The sequence below is a fragment of the Narcine bancroftii genome, chromosome 3 (assembly GCF_036971445.1).
Source record: "Narcine bancroftii isolate sNarBan1 chromosome 3, sNarBan1.hap1, whole genome shotgun sequence".
Classification (NCBI taxonomy): Eukaryota; Metazoa; Chordata; class Chondrichthyes; order Torpediniformes; family Narcinidae; genus Narcine; species Narcine bancroftii.
The window spans coordinates 192,434,209-192,456,483 of record NC_091471.1 but is presented as its reverse complement, the minus strand read 5'-3'; the positions used below and the strand labels follow the sequence as shown (position 1 = coordinate 192,456,483).

Here is a 22,275-nt window from a genome sequence, read left to right as displayed (position 1 = left end):
CTTTTGGATCTGATGAGATTTTCCAGGTACATTTCAATTTCCAAGCAACTCCTGTGTTTTTTTAATTGTAAATCTGGATTATTGTCGCTTTCCCACTTTCACCTCAGGTGACTATTGAATTGATTTTAGAGAAAAAAAATCACTCACGCCCCCTAGAGTTTCTTTCTGTCCAACGACAAAAGTAGAATTTTTCCTTTTTTCCACATTCATTTCACTCATGACAACAAAAGTAGAATTTTTCCTTTTTTCCACATTCATTTCACTCATGACAACAAAAGTAGAATTTTTCCTTTTTTCCACATTCATTTCACTCATGACAACTTGCTCTTCCAAATTCCAAGGTTGCAGCCCGACTTGCATTCATCAGAGATGCCTGCACGTCCGTGGTTATCCATGACCTTTTCCTTTTCTCTATCACCTTATTTCCCCTTGTCATGCTGTCCTTGCTTCTCCCCCACCTCATTTTGTCACTGTCCTACATTTCTCCTTTTTGTTAGTGCCACATTTTCTTTATCTTGCTTACATTTCACTTTTTATCTCTGCCAGGGACAGTCAAACTGAAAAAGACAGCGACAGATGCTTGTTAGGGTGAAATGGCCAAGCTTACAAAGGCTTCTGGAAGAACACCTTGAGAACTGAGTGACAGAAAGAACCTGCTACTCTTTGTCCTGAGATTAAAAAAAGAAACAAAAACGAGTCCAATCTACCCATTTACTGAGAACAGATACTTCCCTTCGGATGCAAGATCTCCTCAAGATCGTTTGTATTCAGAAAACCTGGCAAGGTATGACATGTGAAATTGAGGAATGTATTCTGGGTAGTTCTGTTTGTGTGTTTTTTAAATGATTTCAAATGTGCCTAATAAAATAATTCCAGGAACCTTTTTTATTATAAATTATATTTTTAAAAAATAGAATTAGAGAAAATAAAAATGTGAAGAAAAGATTATGTGTAATGTGATTAATAATGAAAAATAAAACTGGTAACAAGAATGATAGTTCTTAATAGTGAAGGAGAAAGTTATCTGATTATTGCCTGTTTTAGCAAGGAGAGCTCCTGGAAGTTTAGGATAAGTCTGGTGTTTTATGATTCAATAAGATGCTGGATGCTGATCATACATCATCCCAATCTCCTCGTCCAGCAGCCTGTTAATGGCAAATGCTATGTCCTCTTCAAACATTACCCCCGAGATTAGACAGGACAGTATTAGGAGGAGAAACATTGATTTCCACGTCTACCCTCTTTTAAACCCAATAATTTGTACCCAGGAAAGTAATGCACTAGAATCAAATGGGACATTAAAATTGGCCCTTGGCCATACCAGTTCCATTCATACTAACTGTTCCAGTTATTAGATTGGACTCCATTGAATGTGATTTGATGGTAAAAGAAAGAAAGATTTGTTAGCCAATGGCCAAGAGCTACTTGGGTGGTGGGTGGTATCATATTCCTTCTGGCTTCCCCGGCTTATGCCAGAGATTCACCCATGGCTACTTGGGGAACATCAATGATATTTCCATTATGAGTTTCAAACTCCGCATGCTCTTTCAAGGTTAGAAAATTAGATCAATTGGCAGATGCTCAAAGGCACTTAAACTGGAGGATTTATCTGAGTTTTAAAGTCAAATACTCCAACATCCAATAATAAAGTTTACGAGACACCTCTCTCCCCGCCCATCCAATTCAGATGATGGTCTCAAAAGACACAAGCAATCTTATTTCAATTTTATTACAAAGCATTCAATGTGGAACATTTTATAAATTGAATATTGTTTGAAAAATATATATAAATATGTGCTTAGCAAATAAACAATCACCTCCATATATTTTGTGGATGCATTTTCACTGTACATTGGTGCTTCACAAATTAGCAAAGATACTCAGACCTGGAACTGTCACTTTTGAAGGTCATCTGTGAATCTATGCTTGACCTTGAGCACAGCAATAGTCTTTGGGATTCAGTATCACGGCGAGCCCACAATTCTTTCCCTCTCCTTTGTGGCTCCGGTTTGAGGGATACTGTTTCAAATTGTATATAAGACTCTTTAATTAGCTCCTGTTCTGCTGGTTCTTTCCTTTTGGAGAGATGTTTAATGGTGACAGAGCACAGTGCAAAGATGATTCCCAATCCGGAAACACACGCTACACTAATACCAATAACAATCAGCAAGGATTTATGTCGAATGGCGCTGATTTCACCTGCCGTTGAGAAAATGACGCATTGTTCCCTTTTAGGTTGGGTTCCTTTTTGGCAAATACACACGGTATATTTTGTGTTGGGTGTCAACCCGTCTATCGAGACTTTGCTTTGGCTAGAATCTACATTAATTTTCTGCACACTTTTCTCACCATACTTTGAGTAGAGTACATTTAAGGCTATGTCACGTCCATAGTCTGCAGCTTTCCAGGTCACAAGGACTTTCTGATCTGTCTCACTGATAACTCGCAGATTTTTAATAATGACATTTTGTTGTGATGTGACAGTTGTACTTACAGATGTACCTTCTTTCTTGTTCGTATTGACTTCCTGTGTTATTTTGTTTGTATTTCTATCCACTTGCCCTTTTGTAACCTTCTTTTCATCTGCCATAGCCTTTGCTTGGTCAATCGATGTGACCTTTTTCTTAGGCCCTGCTGTGGTGGTGGTGGTGGTGGTGGTGGTGGTGGTGGACATGGATGATGACATTTCAGTTGTCATACTTCCCACTTGCTGTTCCACATTCCCTTGAGTTACATTATTTTTCTCTTCATTCAATTTACTTATAAAGTTCCTCCTTTGGGAGGGAGCTGTGGTGATGGTTCCTACGACAGTGAGAGTGATGGATGCTTCTGAAGTTCCTGCCAAATTTTTTGCTCGGCACTTGTATTCACCAGCATCCTTATAGGAAATACCCGTCAAACTTATTATCGACCACCCGATTCCATCTGCTGGTGATTCTTGTATAACTGAAAGGAAAAGTATTATTAATGTAGTGGGAAATTATTGAATAAAGTAGAATATTGCCCTGACAATTATATAGTAAATAGGGGATTTCCATCCAAAGTATATCCATCATAATTAAGTGAACTGAAATGGAAAATACCTGTGGTGTATCTAGGTAAAATAGCACTGATGGCAAGCACTGAAATTTCACCCCTCCCCACCCCATAAAGTTGACAGTTAGGTGGTTTTCATACACAACTGGGCTAATTTTCAAGATTGGCCATGTGTGTGTTGGGCATTTTATCAGAGGTCATGAATTCCTGTTCTCTAAATCAACACCGTTCCTCAAAGGCGGGTTCATTGTAACTGGGTTGGAAGTGGAATGGGCAAAAGGCTTTTAATGGGGAGCAGCATCTCTCTCCCTCTCTCCCTCCTCCTCTGTTAAAAGTCTCTGTGCTTGCCATGGGATTAGACTTTCTTTGTTCAAGAAACTAGCATGCAGCCACTCCAAAGCCAGACACAAGTGTGTGCTCTCCGGAGAACTGCAAACACATTGATGTTAACTGCAAACACATTGATGTTAACTGCAGTCACACTGGTGGTGACTGAACGTCTCCCCTCCCGCAACCAAGGCTGGGCTGAACAGGCCTGACTTCAGAGCCGAGAAGGGTAGATGGAAGAAATAGAGACAGATAGAGGGGGAGGACAGCAATGATAGTTTTCAAAGCTTGGAAAGGGATCTGGACCAGCTGGAAAAATGATTTGCAAAATGGCAGATGGAAATTTATTGCAGTCAAGTCTGAGGTGTTGCATTTTGGAAGGACCTGCCAAGAAAGAACATACATGGTAAATGGTAAGGTCCTGAGGAATGCGGTAGAAGAGAGGGATCTGGAAATACAGATGCAGAATTCCCTGAAAGTAGCATCACACGTAGGTAATGTTGTAAAGAGAGCTTTTGACCTATTTGGCCTTCATAAATCAAAGCATTGCATATAGGCGCTAGGATGAAGAGTCCTTTGGGACAGGGGAAGGTTAAAGGGAAAAGTAAGGCCGGAAGTAGGTAAAGAAGAGACAGAAACAGTGGAAGCAGTAAAAGGTGGAGTTACCTAAAATTAGAAATATAAATGTGTTCATGTGTTAGATTTAAGGCTGTCTTGGAGGAATGTGAAGTTTTTCCTCAGGTTAGGTTCGGCTTCACCCTGGCAATGAAACAGGCCACGTGCAGACATGTCTGTGTGGGAATGGTGAAGGAAATTGAAATAATTGGTTACTGCAACTTTGAGCTCTGATCCACAAAGGGAGCGCACTCACCCAATCTGGATGACCACATCACCCAACACCTGTGTACCTACACCTACAGAAGACATCTTACAAAGTTTGACAGCAAAAGGTACTTGGGTTGAGAGAAACATCATCTAGCAGTTTAAAGCATCCAGATATTCTTCAAGTAGTGCAATGTAATTGAGGTTCTCCCTCTACCTGTCTCTCAGTCTCTTCTTCCTCATATTTAATATCTCTTAGCCCTTCCCCTGATCCCCTCCCACTTATTTTCCTCCCTTGACATATTTGATGTCACCTCTTCCTATTTCAGTCTCAATGAAGGGACCTTAACCAAAATGTGGACTGACCATTTCTACCCATGGATGTTGCCTGACCTGCTGAGTTCCTCGAGCTTCTTACTGTTTGCTGAAGGTAGAGCAATAATTGACCTCACTGCTCTTCCTATTCTGGGGTTGCTATGTTGCTTTTAACTCTCTGCTCTAGGTTCTGGGAAGTCAGAGGGATCTGCATCTGTAACCTTAAAGCAGATATATCGTTGTGGATTCGTACAACTCTCTAAACATAATTTTTAAATTTACACATACATTCAGCATGGTAACTGGCCATTTCAGCCCACGAACACATGCTGCCCAATTAGCATCCAATTGGCCTGTAGCCCCAGTATTTTTTGAATGGTGGGAGGAAACCAGAGTCCCCAGGGAAAACCCATGCAGACACGGGGAGAACGTACAAACTCCTTACAGACATCATGGGATTCCCAAGCCTTTCCTTCTTAATTTTATTGTATTTCCATTGGAAACCATGCTTTCAGTCATTTAAAATTAGAATAACACAAGACAGAAGTGAATGATTTGACCCCTCTCCCATTCCTTCATTCATACTCCAATGCTCAATTGCACCATGATGAATTTTTTACCTCAGTACCAGCTTCCTGAACTAACACCGTACCCTTTAATTTTCATCTTTGATCATTCTTCTTCAAAGTCTTGGGTGGAGAATTTCAAAGGTTCACAACCTTCTGTGAGAAGAAATTTCTCTCATGTGTCTGAATGATTGATTCCTAATTTTGAGAAACCATTATAATCCATGGTTCTATATTCCCCAGCCAGTAAAACATTAATTAACTTTTTCCCATCCTGCTCACCACACAATGCCTCCTAATTTTGTAAGTGATGGAATTTCCAGTCAAACCATGCCTTTCCATTGCTTTAGCATCTTAAGAAATCTTCTTCAATCACTTTCCTTAATGCAGTCTAGTATCACGTTATTCTGGAGTACTTTAGGATCTTTTCAATATGATAGTTCTATATAATGACAAGCTGAAAGCATTACCTTCATTATTAACTGGTAAGCCATCTGCTTTCAACCAGATGAGGACTGGGGTGGGATATCCAGTTGCATCACAGCGGAATAAGACATTGCTTCCAAGTGGTGATGTAATTTTTGTTGCTGAAGTCATGATTGATGGTTTGAGGCATTGCTCGAGTTCAACCCACTGGAATAAGATGCCTGCAATATTATCAGGGCCACTGCATGTCACCAGTGGATCCATGAGAATGACTGATGTTTCTTCCAACTTAGTGAGTTCAATTAATTTTGATATTCTACAGTCACAGAACCAAGGATTGTCTTGGAAACCTAAAGAAGAGAAGATTTTAGGCCATTATTTCAAAATCAAAATGTGATCATGTGGATTTTTTCTAATGTGGATAAATGGCTGGTCTTGTAACACATACCTAATAAAAAACTTAATTCAAATCAAAGCCTGTAGTCAGCATAAAGATCTCTCAGTTAAGATGCATAATTTCCATCAATGCAGATTTATTATCTTCTCTTCAATAAATTTCATCCTATTCATTTACCAGTGCATGTTTTATTTGCTTTTATCAAAACCTTATTTAATTTAATGGATGAACTTTAAAAAAATTGTTATAAATAAAATGTACAAAACTGAAGAAAAGTAATATTTACTTTTTTTTTACTTTCAAGGGTTTTCAAAAGTAAGCTTGTCAGGGTTGGGTTGTTGCTATGGGAGGAAACATCTTAAGCTATATAAGCTCTGTTAATACACACAAAAAAATGTGATTAAATCAGATCCATTGAGGTTTTCACCTGAGTAATTACCCTTGCTTTTTTTTAATTAACTGTCCCTTGGTCCTCAGTATTTCATTGATCCAGTCAAGGGATCTGATTAATTAGGTTCATGGGGTCCATTGCAGAGGCAGGCAAGTCTGGGATATAAGACTAGGTCAGCAGACAATAAACCTCGGGAGGTGAGTGGTACAAGCCAAGAATGGGGTGAATCTTTCAATCTGCCAAACACTGTTCAGTCATGATCTGTGTACTTAAACCTGGACAAAGCATCTTTCAAAATTCTACAGCAAACGTTGATTCATTTCCATGGTTTTAGCTGAATGAGAAATATGGACCAAAAGATTAAGAAAACCCAATCTCCTCGACTAGTGCAATGCAATTAAAGTCATTTTAAAAGACAACATTCTAACATTTAACCTGAATGGCCCAGCCCCATCAGGAGTTGAGAGCACCAAGTTCCTCAGAGTCCACTAACCAAGTGACCTATCCTGGACTGACAACATTTCCTCATTTTTCAGGAAGGTTCAACAGTGACTACACCTCCTTAAAAGGCTGAGGCAGGCAGGGTGCTGTCCTCATTCCACAAGAGTTCCATCGAGAGTGTCCTGGCCAGCTGAATCACAGTATGGTACAATCGGTGAAGAGCATTAGATCAAAGATCAATCCACAGGACCATAAGAGCATCAAAGAGGATCAATGAGGTCTCCCTCCCCCATCGTTGTGATGTGTGGGATCGCGGTTTAAAGAGGGCTCTTAAAAACCAGTGATCACCCTTACTACCCCGCACGCAGCATCTTCCAGCTACCCCTATAAGGAAGGAGATACAGAAGTATTACAGGCAGAAATACCAGGCTGAGGAACAACTTCTTCCACGGGCAGTGATATGGCAGAATGACTGAAGAACTGCTCAAACAACTCTGTGTCACCACTATTTATTAATAATGCTTATTTTACATCTACAGTATGTCTAAATGTATTGCACTTATAACTGTGCTATATCTGTATGTGTTTTACCCTGTGGACCAAAGAACACAGTTTCATTGGGCTGTATTGGTACAACTGAATGATAAATAAACTTGAACTTGATATTTCTTCTTTAATGAAATATTAGAGGAAATTACAAGCAAGATTCTCTATAAACAGAAAATGATGAGCTGTTGAATTGGTTAAAAGATTCACCTGTTCAGGAAATGGACTGGCCTCCCTTTTCAGTCAAAAGTCAAGAGGGTTCCTGTATGAGGATACACGCAATCCACTGTTTATCTGAAGCTCTCTTTCTTCAGGCAACCTTGAGCAGGCCCAGATAATGAGTAATATGATTGGGTTTTAGATCCATCCCCTCACCATTCTGACTAAATAGTCAAATGACACAAGCAGTTTACTTGTCTATCATGAAACTCCGTTTCAAAGAGAAGCACTTATTTTTAAAAAATCAGAAAGTCTATTGCCTTAGTTGTGTTTATTTTGTTAATTTAGAAATGCATCGTGGTAACTGGCCCTTCTAGTCCATGAGTCTGCGCTGCCCAGATACACCATTAACCTACAAGCCACATACATTTGTGAGGGTCGGAGGAAACCAGAGCACCTGACTCCTCGCAGTCACAGGGAGAACATATAAACTCCTTACAGACAGCACCAGATTCAAACTCAAATTGCTGATACTAAAATAGTGTTGCATTTTATATTTTAAGAACCATGCTCTAGAAGCATACGTCCTAGGGCATTAGGATGAAGGCAGTGTTTGAAATGCTTTTATGATGATATATCCGATTTTCCACACTTCCATACATACACACACACATAAAAACACACACACACACACATGAATTTGCATCTCTCTCTCTCTCTCTCTCTCTCTCTCTCTCTTTATATACATGTATATATATATATCACACACATAAGTATATGTATGGGTTGTGTGCATCCGTGTGTGTAACTATATTTTTATCTAAACTTTGGTACATCTATATATATATATATGTGAGAGAGAGAGAGAGAGAGAGAGAGAGAGAGAGAGAGAGAGAGAGAGAGAGAGAGAGAGAGAGAGAGAGAGAGAGAGAGAGAGAGGACAAGTGTGGAAAAATGGATATGCCAGGACAGTGCCGAGGCATTCTTAGCAGAGTGACAACTAATGAAGTTCTGGTGTTAAAATTACAAACTGTCAACTTACAACTGCTATTGAATATTCGTCAATGTTTTGGACTTCCATAAACATTTAGCCATCCCTGGAACCTGACCCCTTCCTCAGTATATTACTGAATTCAATGGTGGATCAAGTAATGTAACAGGCAGGCAGATCCACTATTATCTGACCCAACCCAAGACCCTTTCCAAGAGCTCACATGGAAACCTGAGAAATAATGGACATCACACTACGAGTAAGAACAATTGACTAGATCACTAGAACATACATACCAAAGATCACTCTCCACACTGGACCTTTGTCAAACACTTGGTGTGTTGAGTAAGTGGGCCAAAGATCCAACAAGTCAGATGGCAGTGTGGTCAGTTTGTTGCTGGATATATCAATGTTGGTTATGTTTCTGAGGTACGCAGCTGCATTAGCAGGAATAGTTGACAGTCTATTATTGTGCAGGTCAAGTGTTCGTAGGCTTGGCATTTCCTGCAGTGAATCCCAGGGAAATGTGGACAGCATATTTCCATCGAGACGCAATTCATGGAGTTCTTTTAAATTGTAAAAGCTACGAGGATCTATGGTGCTGATGGCATTGTACGTTAACCAAAGATATCTTAAATCCACAAGGTAATAAAATGCTTCACGTGGTAGGCGCCGGACAACAGTCTTCTCAATTCGAAGTTTAACAGTGTCCACTGGCACATTGACAGGGATCTCAGACATATCTGGATCATTGCATAAGACAGACCTATAAAAACAAAGATATTCATTTTATTTGTCATTTTCTGGGCATCCTTCATGTTATTGCACTTGAAAACTCTTGTAAACTATTAAAGGTAATTCTCATTTTGTCAGCTCGCGTTTCAGGTGCAGATTTTTTCTTTCTGTGCATTATCTTAAAGTTTCACTGCCTAACCTTTGCTTCCACCTTTTTTGATGACATATTTACTTTTATTTGTACCTTTAATTAAAAAAGCGTGTAATTTTGTTTTATCCCTTTAGCTTTTTTATGCAATTATTTTGTTTAGTGTGCATTTTATTTTCCTTAAAGTTTTGAGTTGAGGTATTCATGATTAGACAGACTTGTGGAAAAATAATCAAGAATAATATCCTTTTTGGCAGAAATTTTGACAAGAGTTATAGAGGTGGATTTTCCATTGGAATCAGAACTGTACTTATTGAGCAATCTTATGGCACCAAACTATCAAATGCAGTTCATGAGGATTCCACTAGCGGTAGCCAGGACATGTACAGCTGTTACATGGAAGTCTGACTCCCACCCCCCCTACTTATTACTCGCTGGGATATGGAAATGCAAAGTTGTGCCCCCAGAAAAGACAACTTATAATCTTAGAAAGAAATAGGACGTGTTTGCTAAAATTTGGCAAACTTATATGAATCATACTAGCTTAAGGATATGATTAACTTCTCCAAAAAGGTTTAAATAATATAGTTAGGTTAATAACATTGAGTTCCTGAAGATCTAGATATGGACTAATTAATGAAGGCTCAAACGCCCCTTCTCTTTTGGACAAATGTATTTTTTTTTAATGTTAGCAGTTGAGAAGGTGAGATTCTGTAATTTTAAAATACTATTTATATGATGCATGCAATGATGTTTTGTATAGATCTTGGAAAAATTAAAATAAAATATTCAAAAAAAGAGATATCCATGATTGATAAACAAACAAAATAGCTTATTATGTGTTCTAATAAATAGTTGGCCACAGTTTTACATTCTAAAGGAAGAGTTTCAAGCATTTTTCAGAAACTAAGAAAATGATTTCAGGAGCTATTACCAATAAAGAAATACTTATTTTTCCTGAAACAACCTACAAAAGTATTAGCTTTTGAAAGTTGCATATGGTTTAGAATCAATTTTATGTTTTTGTTTACAGCATGGTATTTTGTTTCCTAGCTGTATAAATCAAGGACATAGATAAGTACACAAATCTCTGCCTCATTCCTCCTCTACACAGAGGCCCCATTGCATTCAAACTTCATACATCAACAAACTTGGATATTCTATCCTTGGTCACCTCATCAGAATCATAGCTTTGTATTTTGCAATTTTGGTTCTATTGCTGAGACAGGCAATTCTGGGATATGAGGCTAGGTGAGCAGTCACAAACCACAGGAGGTGAGTGATGCCAATAGCAGCCAAGAATGGGATGAATCTTCCAATCTGTCCAAACACTGTGCAGCCATGATCTGTGTACTTGAATCAGCACAAAGCATCTTTCAAAGTATTATCCTTGTGGGAAGGTTTGCTGTTCCACTGGAGGTTTAAACTAGATTTGCAGGGGAATGGGAACCACATCATGACAGAGTAGATAGGGGAGTGGAGAGGGGAAAAGATTATGTGAAAACTGCATGTTGTGGTTGGAGTGTTCTCAGGGGCATCTATTTCAATGTAAGAAGTATTGTAGGAAAGGCAGATGAGTTTACAGCACTAGTTCTCAAACTTTTTCTTTCCACCTACATAACACCTTAAGCAATCCCTTACTAATCACAGAGCACCTATGGCATAAGGATTACTTAAAGTGGTATGTAAGTGGAAAGAAAGTTTGAAAACCACTGGTTTAGAGCATGTGCAATTATGACATTGTGGCCATTAGTGAAACATGGTTGCAGGAGGGGCAGGACAGGCAGTTCAATGTTCAGGGCTTCCATTGTTTCAGAAACAATAGAGCGGAGTTTGGGGGGGAGGGGGATGAAAGCGTAAGAAGTAGCATTGCTTGTCAGGGAAAATATCACAGCTGTGCTCAGACAGGACAAATCAGAGGAATTGTTTTCTGAGGCCATATGGGTAGAGCTGAGGAAAGGGAAAGGTATGACCAAACTCATGGGGTTGCATTATAGACGGCCCAATAGTCAACGAGAATTGGAGGAGGAAATCTGTAGAGAGATGACAGACAGCTGCAGGAAACACATTTGCAAAAGTAGGAGTTTAACTTTCCACATATTGAATCCAATACTGCAAAAGGGATTGGTGGCTTGGAGTTTGTCAAATGTGCTCAGGAACGTTTTCTAAATCAATATATAGAGGAACCAATGAGAGAGGATGCAATATTGGATCTCCTATTAGGGAGCCTGATAGGTGTTCTGAGTTTGTGAGGAAGGACAGACAGGAGGCAAAACATAAAACTAGCCAATTAGAGGGTTGGAAATATGTCTATCTAAACACTAGGAGTATTAGGAATAAAGGGGATGAATGGAGCATGGATTAGTATGTGGAACTATGATATTGTGGCCATTACAGAGACTTGGCTGGAGGAAGGGCAGGATTGCCCGGTACAAGTACCGGGGTTTATGTGTTTTAAAAGGGATAGGATGGGAGGTAAGAGATGGGTGGGGGGTAGCATTAATGGTCAGGGATAGTATCATGGCTATAGAAAGATATGACACTGCTGAGGGAGTGTCCACTAAGTCAGTGTGGGTGGAAGTTTGGAATAGGAAGGGAGCAATCACTTTACTCGGAATAGTCTATAGACTGCCAAATAGCCTTCGGGACATTGAGGACCAGATAAGCTGGCAGATTTTAGAATGGTGCAGGAAATGCAGGGTTACAGTTATGGGTGATTTCAACTTCCCTAATATTGACTGGCACTTCCTGACTGTAAGAGGAATAGATGGGAATGAATTTGTCAGGTGTGTTCAAGAAGGATTCCTGACATGGTATGTGGACCAGCCAATGAGAGGAGAGGCCATACTGGATCTAATTCTGGGTAATGGACCTGGTCAGGTGGCAGACCGCTCGGTGGGTAAGCACTTAGGTGAGAGTGACCACAACTCCCTGAGCTTTAGCACATCTATGAATAAGGACAAAATGGGGTGTCTAAATGGAGAAGGGTTAATTACAATGGGATGAGGCAGGACTAGCGAGAGTAAATTAGAAACAGATGTGCAAAGTGAAAGTACAGAACTAATGTGGAGAAACTTTAGGGTCCACTTGTGCTGGGTTCAGGACAGGTTTGTCCCAATGGGACAGGTAAAAGATGAAAGAAAAAGGGAACGTTGGTTTTTCAAAATGGATGAGGCAGCTAGTCAAGAGGAGGAAGGAAGCATACATTAGCGATAGGAAGCAGGAAACAGGAAGGGCTCATGAGAAATATATGTTAATCAGGAAGAAGCTTAAGAAAGGATTTGGGAGAACTTGAAGGGGACATGAGAAGGTCTTGGCATGTAGGATTAAGGAAAACCCCAAGGCATTCTATGAATTTGTGAAGAACAGAAGGATGATGAGAATGAAGGTGGGGCTGCTAAAGGATAAAGGAGGCAACCTGGGTCTGGAGGTGGAGGAGGTTACAGAGGACCTAAATGAATACTTTGTTTCAGTATTCACAAGAGAGAAGGACCTGGATCAGGGTGAGGTCAGAATAGAACAGGCTTATTTTTATTTTAATTGAAATTAGGATGAGAAAGTGTTGGATCTTTTTAAAAAAATATTAAGAATGATAAATCCCTGGGGCTGGATGTGATATACTCAAGGTTGCTGTGGGGAGTGAGGGAAGAGATAACTGGGACAATGGTTATGATCTTTGCATCTTCTTTGGCCACAGGGGAGGTGCCAAAGGATTGGAGAATCCATAATGTGGTCCCCTTGTTTAAATAAAGTTAATAGGTAGAATCCTAGGAATTATAGACCAATGAGTCTTGCATCAGTAATGAGAAAACTATTGGAGAGGATTCTTAAGAATACGATCCATAACATTTGGAAAAGTACAGTCTACTCAAAGATTGTCAGCATGCCTCATGAGTCTAATTGAGTTTTTTGACGAGGTAAAGGAAATTGATGAGGGTAGGGTTGTAGATGCAATTTATGTGGATTTTAGTAAGGAATTTGACGTGGTCCCCCATGGGAACTTTTTTTTTAACCGGAGCAAAAGCATTACTCACCAGAGAGTCTGCATTTATTGTGAAGGTGAGTAAGTTTAAGGGAGACTTAAATTCAGAGCAAATATTTTATACAGAGACTAGTTGGTGCTTGAATTGGACTGTCAGCAGAGATGGTGGAAGCAGATACAACTGTATAATTTAAGAGGCTTCTGGGAGGACACATAAATATGAAGGGATGGAGGAATATATCTCAGGTTCAAGCAAAAGAATTATAGATTGATTTCTACATAATTTTCAGCACAGATAATCGTTGGGCCAATGGAACAGTTCTGTTCTGTTGCATGGGAGTAGCCCTAAAACCTAGAGAATTATGGATGATAACAGCCACCACATAGATAATCTCCATTACCTCCTTGAAAACCTTAGGCTGCAGATTATCTCAGAATTTATTACCTTTCAGTCTTACTGATTTCATCTAAACTAGTGTTTGCTGATGTTAATTTTTTTCAAGCTCCTCATTTCTTTTGTATCTTCTTATGTTAAGAAAAACTTAAAATATTTAATTTCTCTGACATTTTCTTACCTGCTCTGATAATAATTTCTCCTGTCTCCATTTATATGAAATCAACATTAACTTTTGTTTTTTTTTCCTATTTTACAAATCTACATAAAATCTTACAAAAGTTTCTGTTGCACATTTCTTTGGCTACTCTGGTAATCTACAATTGCCAACTCGCACCTCATCCTTTTATAATTTGTTTTCCTCGGATTTATGACACCGGTACTGAATTGAATAATGGAAATGCCTGTGTAATCAATCCTAATATCTTTGATTTCACAGCCTGATGGCACTAGAAAGCTTGGAAGAGATTTTGTACAAGTAATAATGGGATATAAATAATTTGCACTGAGGAGCACAGTCATGAGCCCATTCAACCACGATATCCACAATAGTAAAAAAATTACTTTTCGTATTAATCCCACTCCCACTTGTCAATCTGAAATGTTGAAAGTTGTGGCCTTTAGATTGTAGAAAATCACAGCTCAGGAAAAGCCCTTTGACCCATGAGGTCTACATTGAACATGATGGCCAAATTAAACTAAAACTCTGCTGCTTGCACAAGATCCATATTCATCTAGAGCAGTGGTTCTCAACCTTTTTCTTCCAACTCACTTTAAGTGATCCCTTACTAATCACAGAGCACCAATGACATAGAGAATACTTAAAGTGGTACGTGAGTTGGAAGAAAAGGGTTGGGAACCACTGATCTAGAGAACCATAAAACACTACATCACAGAAACAGGCTTTTTGACCTATCTAGTTTGTGCTGAATTATTATTCTGATCTGCATTGGGACCACACCCTCCATATCCTTCCCATCCATGTACCTGTCTAAATTTTTCTTAATGTCAAAATCGAGCCCGCATTCATCACTTCAGGTGTCAGCTTGTTCCAAACTTTTACCACTCTCTTAGTGAAGAACCCCCCTTCTGTTCCCTTTGAACATTTCACCTTTCACCCTTAATGTTTGTCCTCTAGTTCTTGGCTCATTGAACCTCAGTGGAAAAAAAAGCCTGCTTGCATTTATTATATCTGTACCCCTCTGAATTTTATACACAGGTACTTCCCGACATACATCTGTGTTCTGTTCTGGATGAGTGTTCATATATTGGAATGGTCATATGTCAGAATTGTGTACTTACCTTGTTAGTCAGCATCCCTGGGGCCCGTAGGTTGGGTATGACCACCTTGGTTCCTGTGCGCATGTGCAAGTCTTCGGTTGGTGCATACACAAGAGTTAAGCCCTAATGATATTGAATTTGCGCCCTTAACTCTCGTGCATGCACCAACGGAACTCCAATACACAAACCCACTGTGCGTGTGCCAACCGAAGACTCATACATGTACACATGAATCAAGATGGCTGCGCCCAGCCATTGGACACCGGGACACCGACTAACAAAGTAAATACGCACATTTTGGCTCTTATTTGCCCTGTATCCCTCTTATAGTTTGTCCAATACAACATAAATTTTATATTTTTTCTTATTTTGTAAAATTTGGTCATGTGGAGATGGACGTAAGTCGCATAGGACTCAAGTTGGTGAGTACTTGTATCTCCATCAAATCTCCCCTCTTTCATCTATGCCACAAGTCCTAACCTATTTAATTTTTCCCTGTAACTCAGCTCCTCAAGTCCCTGCAACATCCTTGTAGATTTTATCTTCACTCTTTCAAACTTATTGATATCTTTCCTGTGTAGGGAAGTGGGTTCAACAGATTGAAGACGGATGGATAAAGTAACAAAGTTGAAAAAGAGAAAAGTAAAAGTAGAGTGTACAAAAGTCAAGTGTAAAAGAGGCAAAGATTATTGGATTTTAAATGCATAATGAGCATAAAGACACTTTATCTGAATGCCTATAGTATTCAAATAAGGTAAGTGATCTTGTGGCACAAATCAGTAAAAAGTGGTATGATTTAGTGGCCATTACAGGAATGTGGTTGCAGGGTGGAGATGACTGGGAATTTAAATTCTAAGAATATCAGGCAATACGGGAGGTCTGGCAGGAAGGTAAGGGAGGTGGGCAAGTGTGCTTAGTTAATCATGAGATCAGGGCAATAGTGAGAAATTATATAAGATCTAAGGAATAAAATGTTGAATCCATCTGAGTAGAGATGAGGAATAGTAAGGGGAAAAATCACTGGTGACATGTCCATCCAAAATAACATTACAGGCAATAAAGCAAGAAATAGTAAAGGCATGTAGGATAGAACAGCAGTTACTGTGGGGAACTTTAACATGCACAGAGACTGGAAAAATCAGTTCTTCAAGGTAGCATTGAGGAGGAATTCATAGAATGCATACGTGATGGCTTTCTTGATTAGCATGTGTGGTGGTACACCATTAGCCTACTGCAGGGGGTAACCCCTGTACCTGCAGAAGTGTAAGGGGTCATGACAACACCTGGCCAGCTGCTAACCAGTCGGCCTGAATGGATCAAGCCCCACCCAGTCAGGTGTCAATCACCCCCCGGGATTTAAGCCTGTGCTGGCCTCTCGAGGCCTCACACTGAGTTGCTGCAGCCACAGCCAGCCTGGCTTTGTGGAGGTTTTTGTGGATGAAAGCCTGTTGTTCAGTTTTTACCTTGTGTATGTCTGATTCTGTCTAACAGCGCACCACAGCACGTTACTGAACCTCCAAGGGATCATGCTATCTTGGTGTATTGATACAACCACTGGACTGTCGGTGACTGCCTGCACCTGTCCGCACTCCTGCACTCCTGCACTGCCTACTGCAGGGGGTAACCCATTGTACCTGCAGGGAGGTAACCTGGGAGACTGGCTCCACCTACTCCCTGCCAATCACCGGTCCCACTTAAAGGCTCAGGTCAGTCCTTGGGCCGGAGCAGAGCACACAGAGCCCAAAAGGATACAAAAGCTTGTGTACAAATTTTAAGCTAATTAAAGCCTGTGGTGCAGCCTTTTGTTGTTTGTTCGCACGGCAGCGCACCACAGGCTTTAATTAGCTTAAAACAATGGAAGACTTTCAAACAAGGTTTGATAGATTTTTACATAGTAGGGAAAAGGCAGGTAAGTGGAGATGATCCAATCATCAGATCAGCCATGATCTCATTGAAAGCATAGAAGGCTCGACAGGCCGGATGGCCTACTCCTGCTCCTATTTCTTGTGGAAAACTACAAACAATACTCCAAATTTTGCCTCACCAACGTCCTCTACAACTTCACCATCATATCTAAACTCCTGTTCCCTGCATATTCATGTGTCTAAAAGCCTCTTAAATACTAGTTTTGTATCTGCTTCCATACAGCCCATTCCAGCCACCTGACACTCTCCTTTAAACTATGGCCTCTCCCCATAAACACAGATCCTCTATTATATGACATAATTAGCCTGGGAAAAATATTCTGTCTACCCAATCAATGCCTTTCCTGAGTTTATAAACTTCTAACAGGAGTCCCCTTACCCTCTGTTATTCCAGAGAAAACAAGCATAATTTGCACCACTTTTTTTTTTATTGCTCATACCATCTAATCCAGGCAGCATCCTGATATATCTCTTCTGACTCCTTTATAAGGTGTCCACATTGTTTGTGTAATGGAATGGCCAGAAATCCACAGAAATACTATACGTGCAATCTAAGCAAAGTTTTATATAGCTGCAACATGTCTTTGCACTCTTATAATCAATAACCTGCTCAATGAAGGCACATATGTCATAAATCTTCAGTAAATACATGCCCAGTGACATTTTAAACATGATGATGGTTTCTACCTCTGTCAACCTTTCAGTAAATGCATTCTTCACCTCACAATGTTTTGGACGAGAAAGATTTTGCTTACCAACACTGAGCTGAAACACAAATTATTTAATTATGGAATTTCAAAGAAAACTGGTCACTCATTTTCAAATATAAGATCAGAAAATGCTACAGCTCAGAAAATATTTCTGGCAAGAGAAACAGAGTGAAAGTTTCTTGTCAATGTTCAGGTCCTGAGACATTAACTCTCATTTTTCTCTATCTATTATTGGTGTTGTATGATGTACTGAGGATTTGCAGCACTTTGTGGCTTTATTCAGATTCTCATCATCAGCTTGGCTTTATTTTTTTTCCTCTGGGTAGCTGTCTTCAGTGTTCCCTCTGAGCTGTGCGCACACACATCAAGGTGTGCACATATGCCCGTTTTGTGCGAGTATGCGTGTACACAGGGAACACTGGCTGTCTTACAGCTTTATTCACTTCATTTGGTCTTTTTTTTCTTGGAAATAAGAATCATTTATTCTTTTTTTCTAAGGAAATAAGAATCTGGCTAATTTTACTCCATGATTAAAATCTCTGGCTTGACAAATTTATAAATCTTCTCTGTGCCTTCTCAGGTGCTAATTACACTCTTCCTGTTGTGTGACTAGCAGAATTACCTACAATTAATTGATCAGCCCAACTACGTTCTATGTACTGTATACACTCATGTAAAAATATTTGGGTTGAGATCTCATTTATTGGAATTGTATTAGCAATAACATTTGGAATTGATCATATGTGACAATGTAATGTGTATTCACTAGCATTTGTTAGTGAAGAACGATTAAATAAAATCTCATGCCATTGCACAGCATCAAGCAAATACATTACATCTAAATTATGGAAAATATTTTTAATGGCATTTGACAATTATTACAGGATGATTTAAAACATTGAATTCAAAATGTATTGTTCTGTTTTATATTTCACAAATCACAATCTAGCTATGAGACTATTTCTAACCATCACTCTAATTTTAATGGACTTACCTCGTACCAGTGCCATCACTTCTACTGTGAAAATTGCAAGAGCATTGGGAAGGACAGAAGGAAGATATTTGTCTACAAATAGTAGCCAACCAGAAAAAGACAGCGAGGAAAAACATGATTTAAAGTCAACAAAACTGGGGACAAAATAGAGCTTTTAGCCCCTATTTTGATGCATCTTCTGTTTCAATGTCTGGAGGAATCAGTCCAGTAACAGGATTATAAGAGATTAGCTGAGATTTGTAGGTCATGTAACCTTCAGGTAACCCTGGGAAGAGCTTAGAGAGGTATTGTTTCATTGCCCAACTGTAAATGATCTAGAGCATGCGAAGAATTACTGGACAATTGTCAATTAACTGCAGAAAAAACCCACCACACCATTAAATAATTTTCAGCAAAATATTTAATCAATTTGTCAGAACCCCTTAATTTCCTGACACTTATTTGCAAGAGTGCAGTGTGCTCCACTTTCTAGGAGGCACCCGGAAGAGTTGTCGCAAGTCATTCAGCAATTTGGTGATCTTGAACTGTGTATTGCAAGCTAATCACTAATTTGTTAAGTGTTCATTGTTTACATAACTTTTGTTTTCTTTGGCCCAGCAGATTTTGGGTCAATAAATTGAACAGGGCTGAATACACATGTATAATGGAGCCCCAACTATTCTTTTGTTTAATGTCAATAGGCAAGCAACTCTCTTATAAGCGTGCTGGCCTTCCCTGGAAAAATCAGCAAATCTTGTGGCAGGGCTCAATTTTAAAATAATCCTCTTCCTGGTTTCAGTGTCCCTGCTCTGCCCTCTGTTGGTGAAACACGAATTTTAAGTGACACTGGTCATGTGGATTCAACTACTGACCCTTTGGAAAGGAGATTAGCAATTGCATTGACCTTTTCTCTATTTTCAACTTGTCCCAAACCACTTAATACCTAATGAAGTACTCATGCAGTGAAAATATGACTACAAACGACTATGGGTGGCACAGTTAACGTAATGCTAGCACAGCACCAGTGACCATAGTTTGAATCAGGCACTATAAGAAGTTTGTATGTCAGCCCTGTGTTTGCATGGGTTTCCTCCAGGTGCTCCGGTTTCCACCCACCCTTCAAAACATATGGGGGTTGTAGGTTCATTGGCTGTATTTGGGCAGCATGGGATTGTGGGCCGGATGGCCCTGTTACCATGTTGTATATGTGTCTAACAAATGTCCACAAACAGCAGCCTGATTACGTTCCAGTTATGTTAATGAATCAATAATACTGGCAAGGAAAAAAAAAACAGATCACCTCTTCAAAATCATACTATGAGATGTTTTATGTCCCTTGCTTTTAAAACTCAGAAAATTCAGCACCTCTACCAATACAGCTTCAAAATGTTTGTTCATAATTTTAAGTGTCAAGAGTGATGCTTGAACCCATCACCCTCTGATTCTGAAAGTGTGGCTTAACAATTGAAAGGAGATATGCAAGTTACCTCATCCCCGCCCAATCTCTTCACTAATCCTTCCCAAGCACATTGCTTATAGATTGGACAATAACAGAGACCTGGCTTGCCAGTTGATTGCCTGGCTGTTAGTATGCATGATATATTTGGACAAACATCTCTATATTTTCATGTAAACTGAACATAAGTAAGAATTGTAACACAAAAAATATTACTAGAAATACTCTACAGCTTAGGCAGTATCCTTGGAGAGGGAAAGAGAGTTAACATTGTGGTTAGTCATCTTTCATCCTAACCTGCTGAGTATTTCAGAGAGTTATTGTTTAATTTCAGATCTCCATCATCTGGAGTGCCTTGCTTTCAAAGATTCAAGCAATGGCATCACAAAAATGTACTTTGTTTCAGTCTCCAGAAAGTCCACAATTTGACTGCTAATTTGGTGAAAAGTATTGGAAACTATTACAGATTCTATATCTGAAAGTGAAAAGAAAACATCTCAATGCACAAAATGGATGTAATGTGTAAATGGGCAATTCCACTCTGGTTCTTGAAAATACACTTGATCAGCCATTCTCAACAGTGGCTCTACAGCCCCTCTGGGGCCACAGTACATTTAAGTAAAAGCTTTCTTTTATGTCGTGAGAAGGAGAGAAATATAGAAGAAACCAAAACTTGACTGCTTCACAGGGAAGAGGGCCCATAAACTTTGAGCAGAGTCCGGGGTTGGGGGGGGGGTGGGGGGAGGGGTGGAGGGGGAATCGGCAAAAAGGTTGAGAATGGGTGCACTAGATCACTGGAGATCATAGAGATTTATGCAATTTGTTTGTGAAGGCCTTTAACAACCTACAATTGACATTATCTTGGATTTTTACAATTGCTCACAAAATAAAGTACAAATGGATTCCTTTTTACCACTCAACATTCAGGATCTCAAATAATGCAAAACAAATCTGAATGATTTTACTTTAAAAAAAACAATCTCCTGTGTACATTATACTCAATGTGTAAATATATATATACAGTAAAACCCCTGGTATCCCTCAACTATGGAGATCAGTAGATGTCAGAGAAGTGTATTTTCTAATTCCTTGAGATTTACTCACTAATACACTGGCATTAAGAACAAACCATTTAAAAGGCAAAAATACTATTCTTACACTGAACAAACTTTACTTGCATGAATATATAAACATTAAAGCATTCTTTGAAACCTATAAATCACATTCTTTGAAACCATTTAACCGTTGCTGCATCTGCAGGTTTCTCCCCCTCTGTGGAGCCACACGAAAGATGAACAATAACATAGATAATAAATCCCCCCCCCCCACCCCCTTCTCTGGCCAGGGCGACTCTTACTAAGCAGTGATAAGAAGACACTTTAAGAGAGTCAACTAAACAGCTGGTGGCATCAACCAGCTCTTCATCTTGGGTGATACCATTGCTGTTTTACATGTTTAGTCGAACAGCTCCACAAGCAAAGCATGGCCAAAGCACACTACTGACTGAATATTTGCTGCCATCTTCACCAAAGGTTTATGTGTTATTTCAGAGAACATTCACATTTACAATTTTAAACATTTTTTTTACCTATTATTTTATTCTTACTTTCTTAAAAAAAAATGTATTTATTTTCCTCAGTTTTTTTTTTTCGCTGTTTGCTTGAGGCTGCCATTTGCTTAAATCCCCTGGACACTACTGTATTTGTAACCTTTTTTAATGCAAAACTAAATTAAAAAAAAAACATTCACTTAAGATGGATATAATGCGATACTGTCCATAGAGAAAACAGACTGGGCTCCTGAAATCCCAATTTCAGCTTTGGGATAATGAATGTAAGTTGCTACATTCTAGATGAACTAACTTTGAGAGAGTAAAATTCTATAGAAGCACCGATGGAAAATCTTCTGTGCTACTTACTTTTGACTTCCTTCTTTAACTAATTGCTATGTGATTTTATGGAACTGAAATTTTATTTAGGTTTTCATAATAGAGGCAAGGCTGTCAATCAACTGCACTTGGGTCACTGGCCTTGTGTGACTAGACTGTGGCCTCAACATTAACCCATCTATGATTCATCAGGAATATATTAGAGCTTGGTTTGGGGTCATGGTCATAAAGTGAAATACGTGAAGCTATATACGAAGCTATCACTGACGCACAGTAAATTACTCGACAGGCTGAGACTGAGTCACTGATCTACAGGCTTTTATTCACATTGGATAAGGACCTCATCCTGTGTCATGACCCAGACTT

General features: G+C 39.3%; 1 protein-coding gene across 1 annotated transcript; it reads right to left on the bottom strand.

Moving 5' to 3' along the window:
- Positions 1–1,851: 1,851 nt before the first annotated feature.
- Positions 1,852–22,264, bottom strand: LOC138756738 (leucine-rich repeat, immunoglobulin-like domain and transmembrane domain-containing protein 3). Its single transcript, XM_069923123.1, has 6 exons — positions 22,237–22,264; positions 21,013–21,061; positions 18,587–18,658; positions 8,714–9,183; positions 5,537–5,842; positions 1,852–2,946 (listed from the first exon to the last, which is right to left on the bottom strand). Exons 1-6 carry the CDS (start codon positions 22,262–22,264, stop codon positions 1,868–1,870), a joined length of 2,004 nt encoding a protein of 667 aa, XP_069779224.1. The 3' UTR covers positions 1,852–1,867.
- Positions 22,265–22,275: the final 11 nt, after the last annotated feature.

What these genes read in the sequence shown, in the direction of transcription:
- LOC138756738 (XM_069923123.1), bottom strand. Translation starts at nt 22,264, where the DNA reads ATGACACAGGATGAGGTCCTTATCCAAT. An exon ending in AGTGATGGCACTGGTACGAG is followed by an intron (nt 9,184 to 18,586) that starts GTAAGTCCATTA and finishes TTGTTTTTATAG; the next exon opens with GTCTGTCTTATGCAATGATC. An exon ending in CTTACCAGTTAATAATGAAG is followed by an intron (nt 2,947 to 5,536) that starts GTAATGCTTTCA and finishes TTTTCCTTTCAG; the next exon opens with TTATACAAGAATCACCAGCA.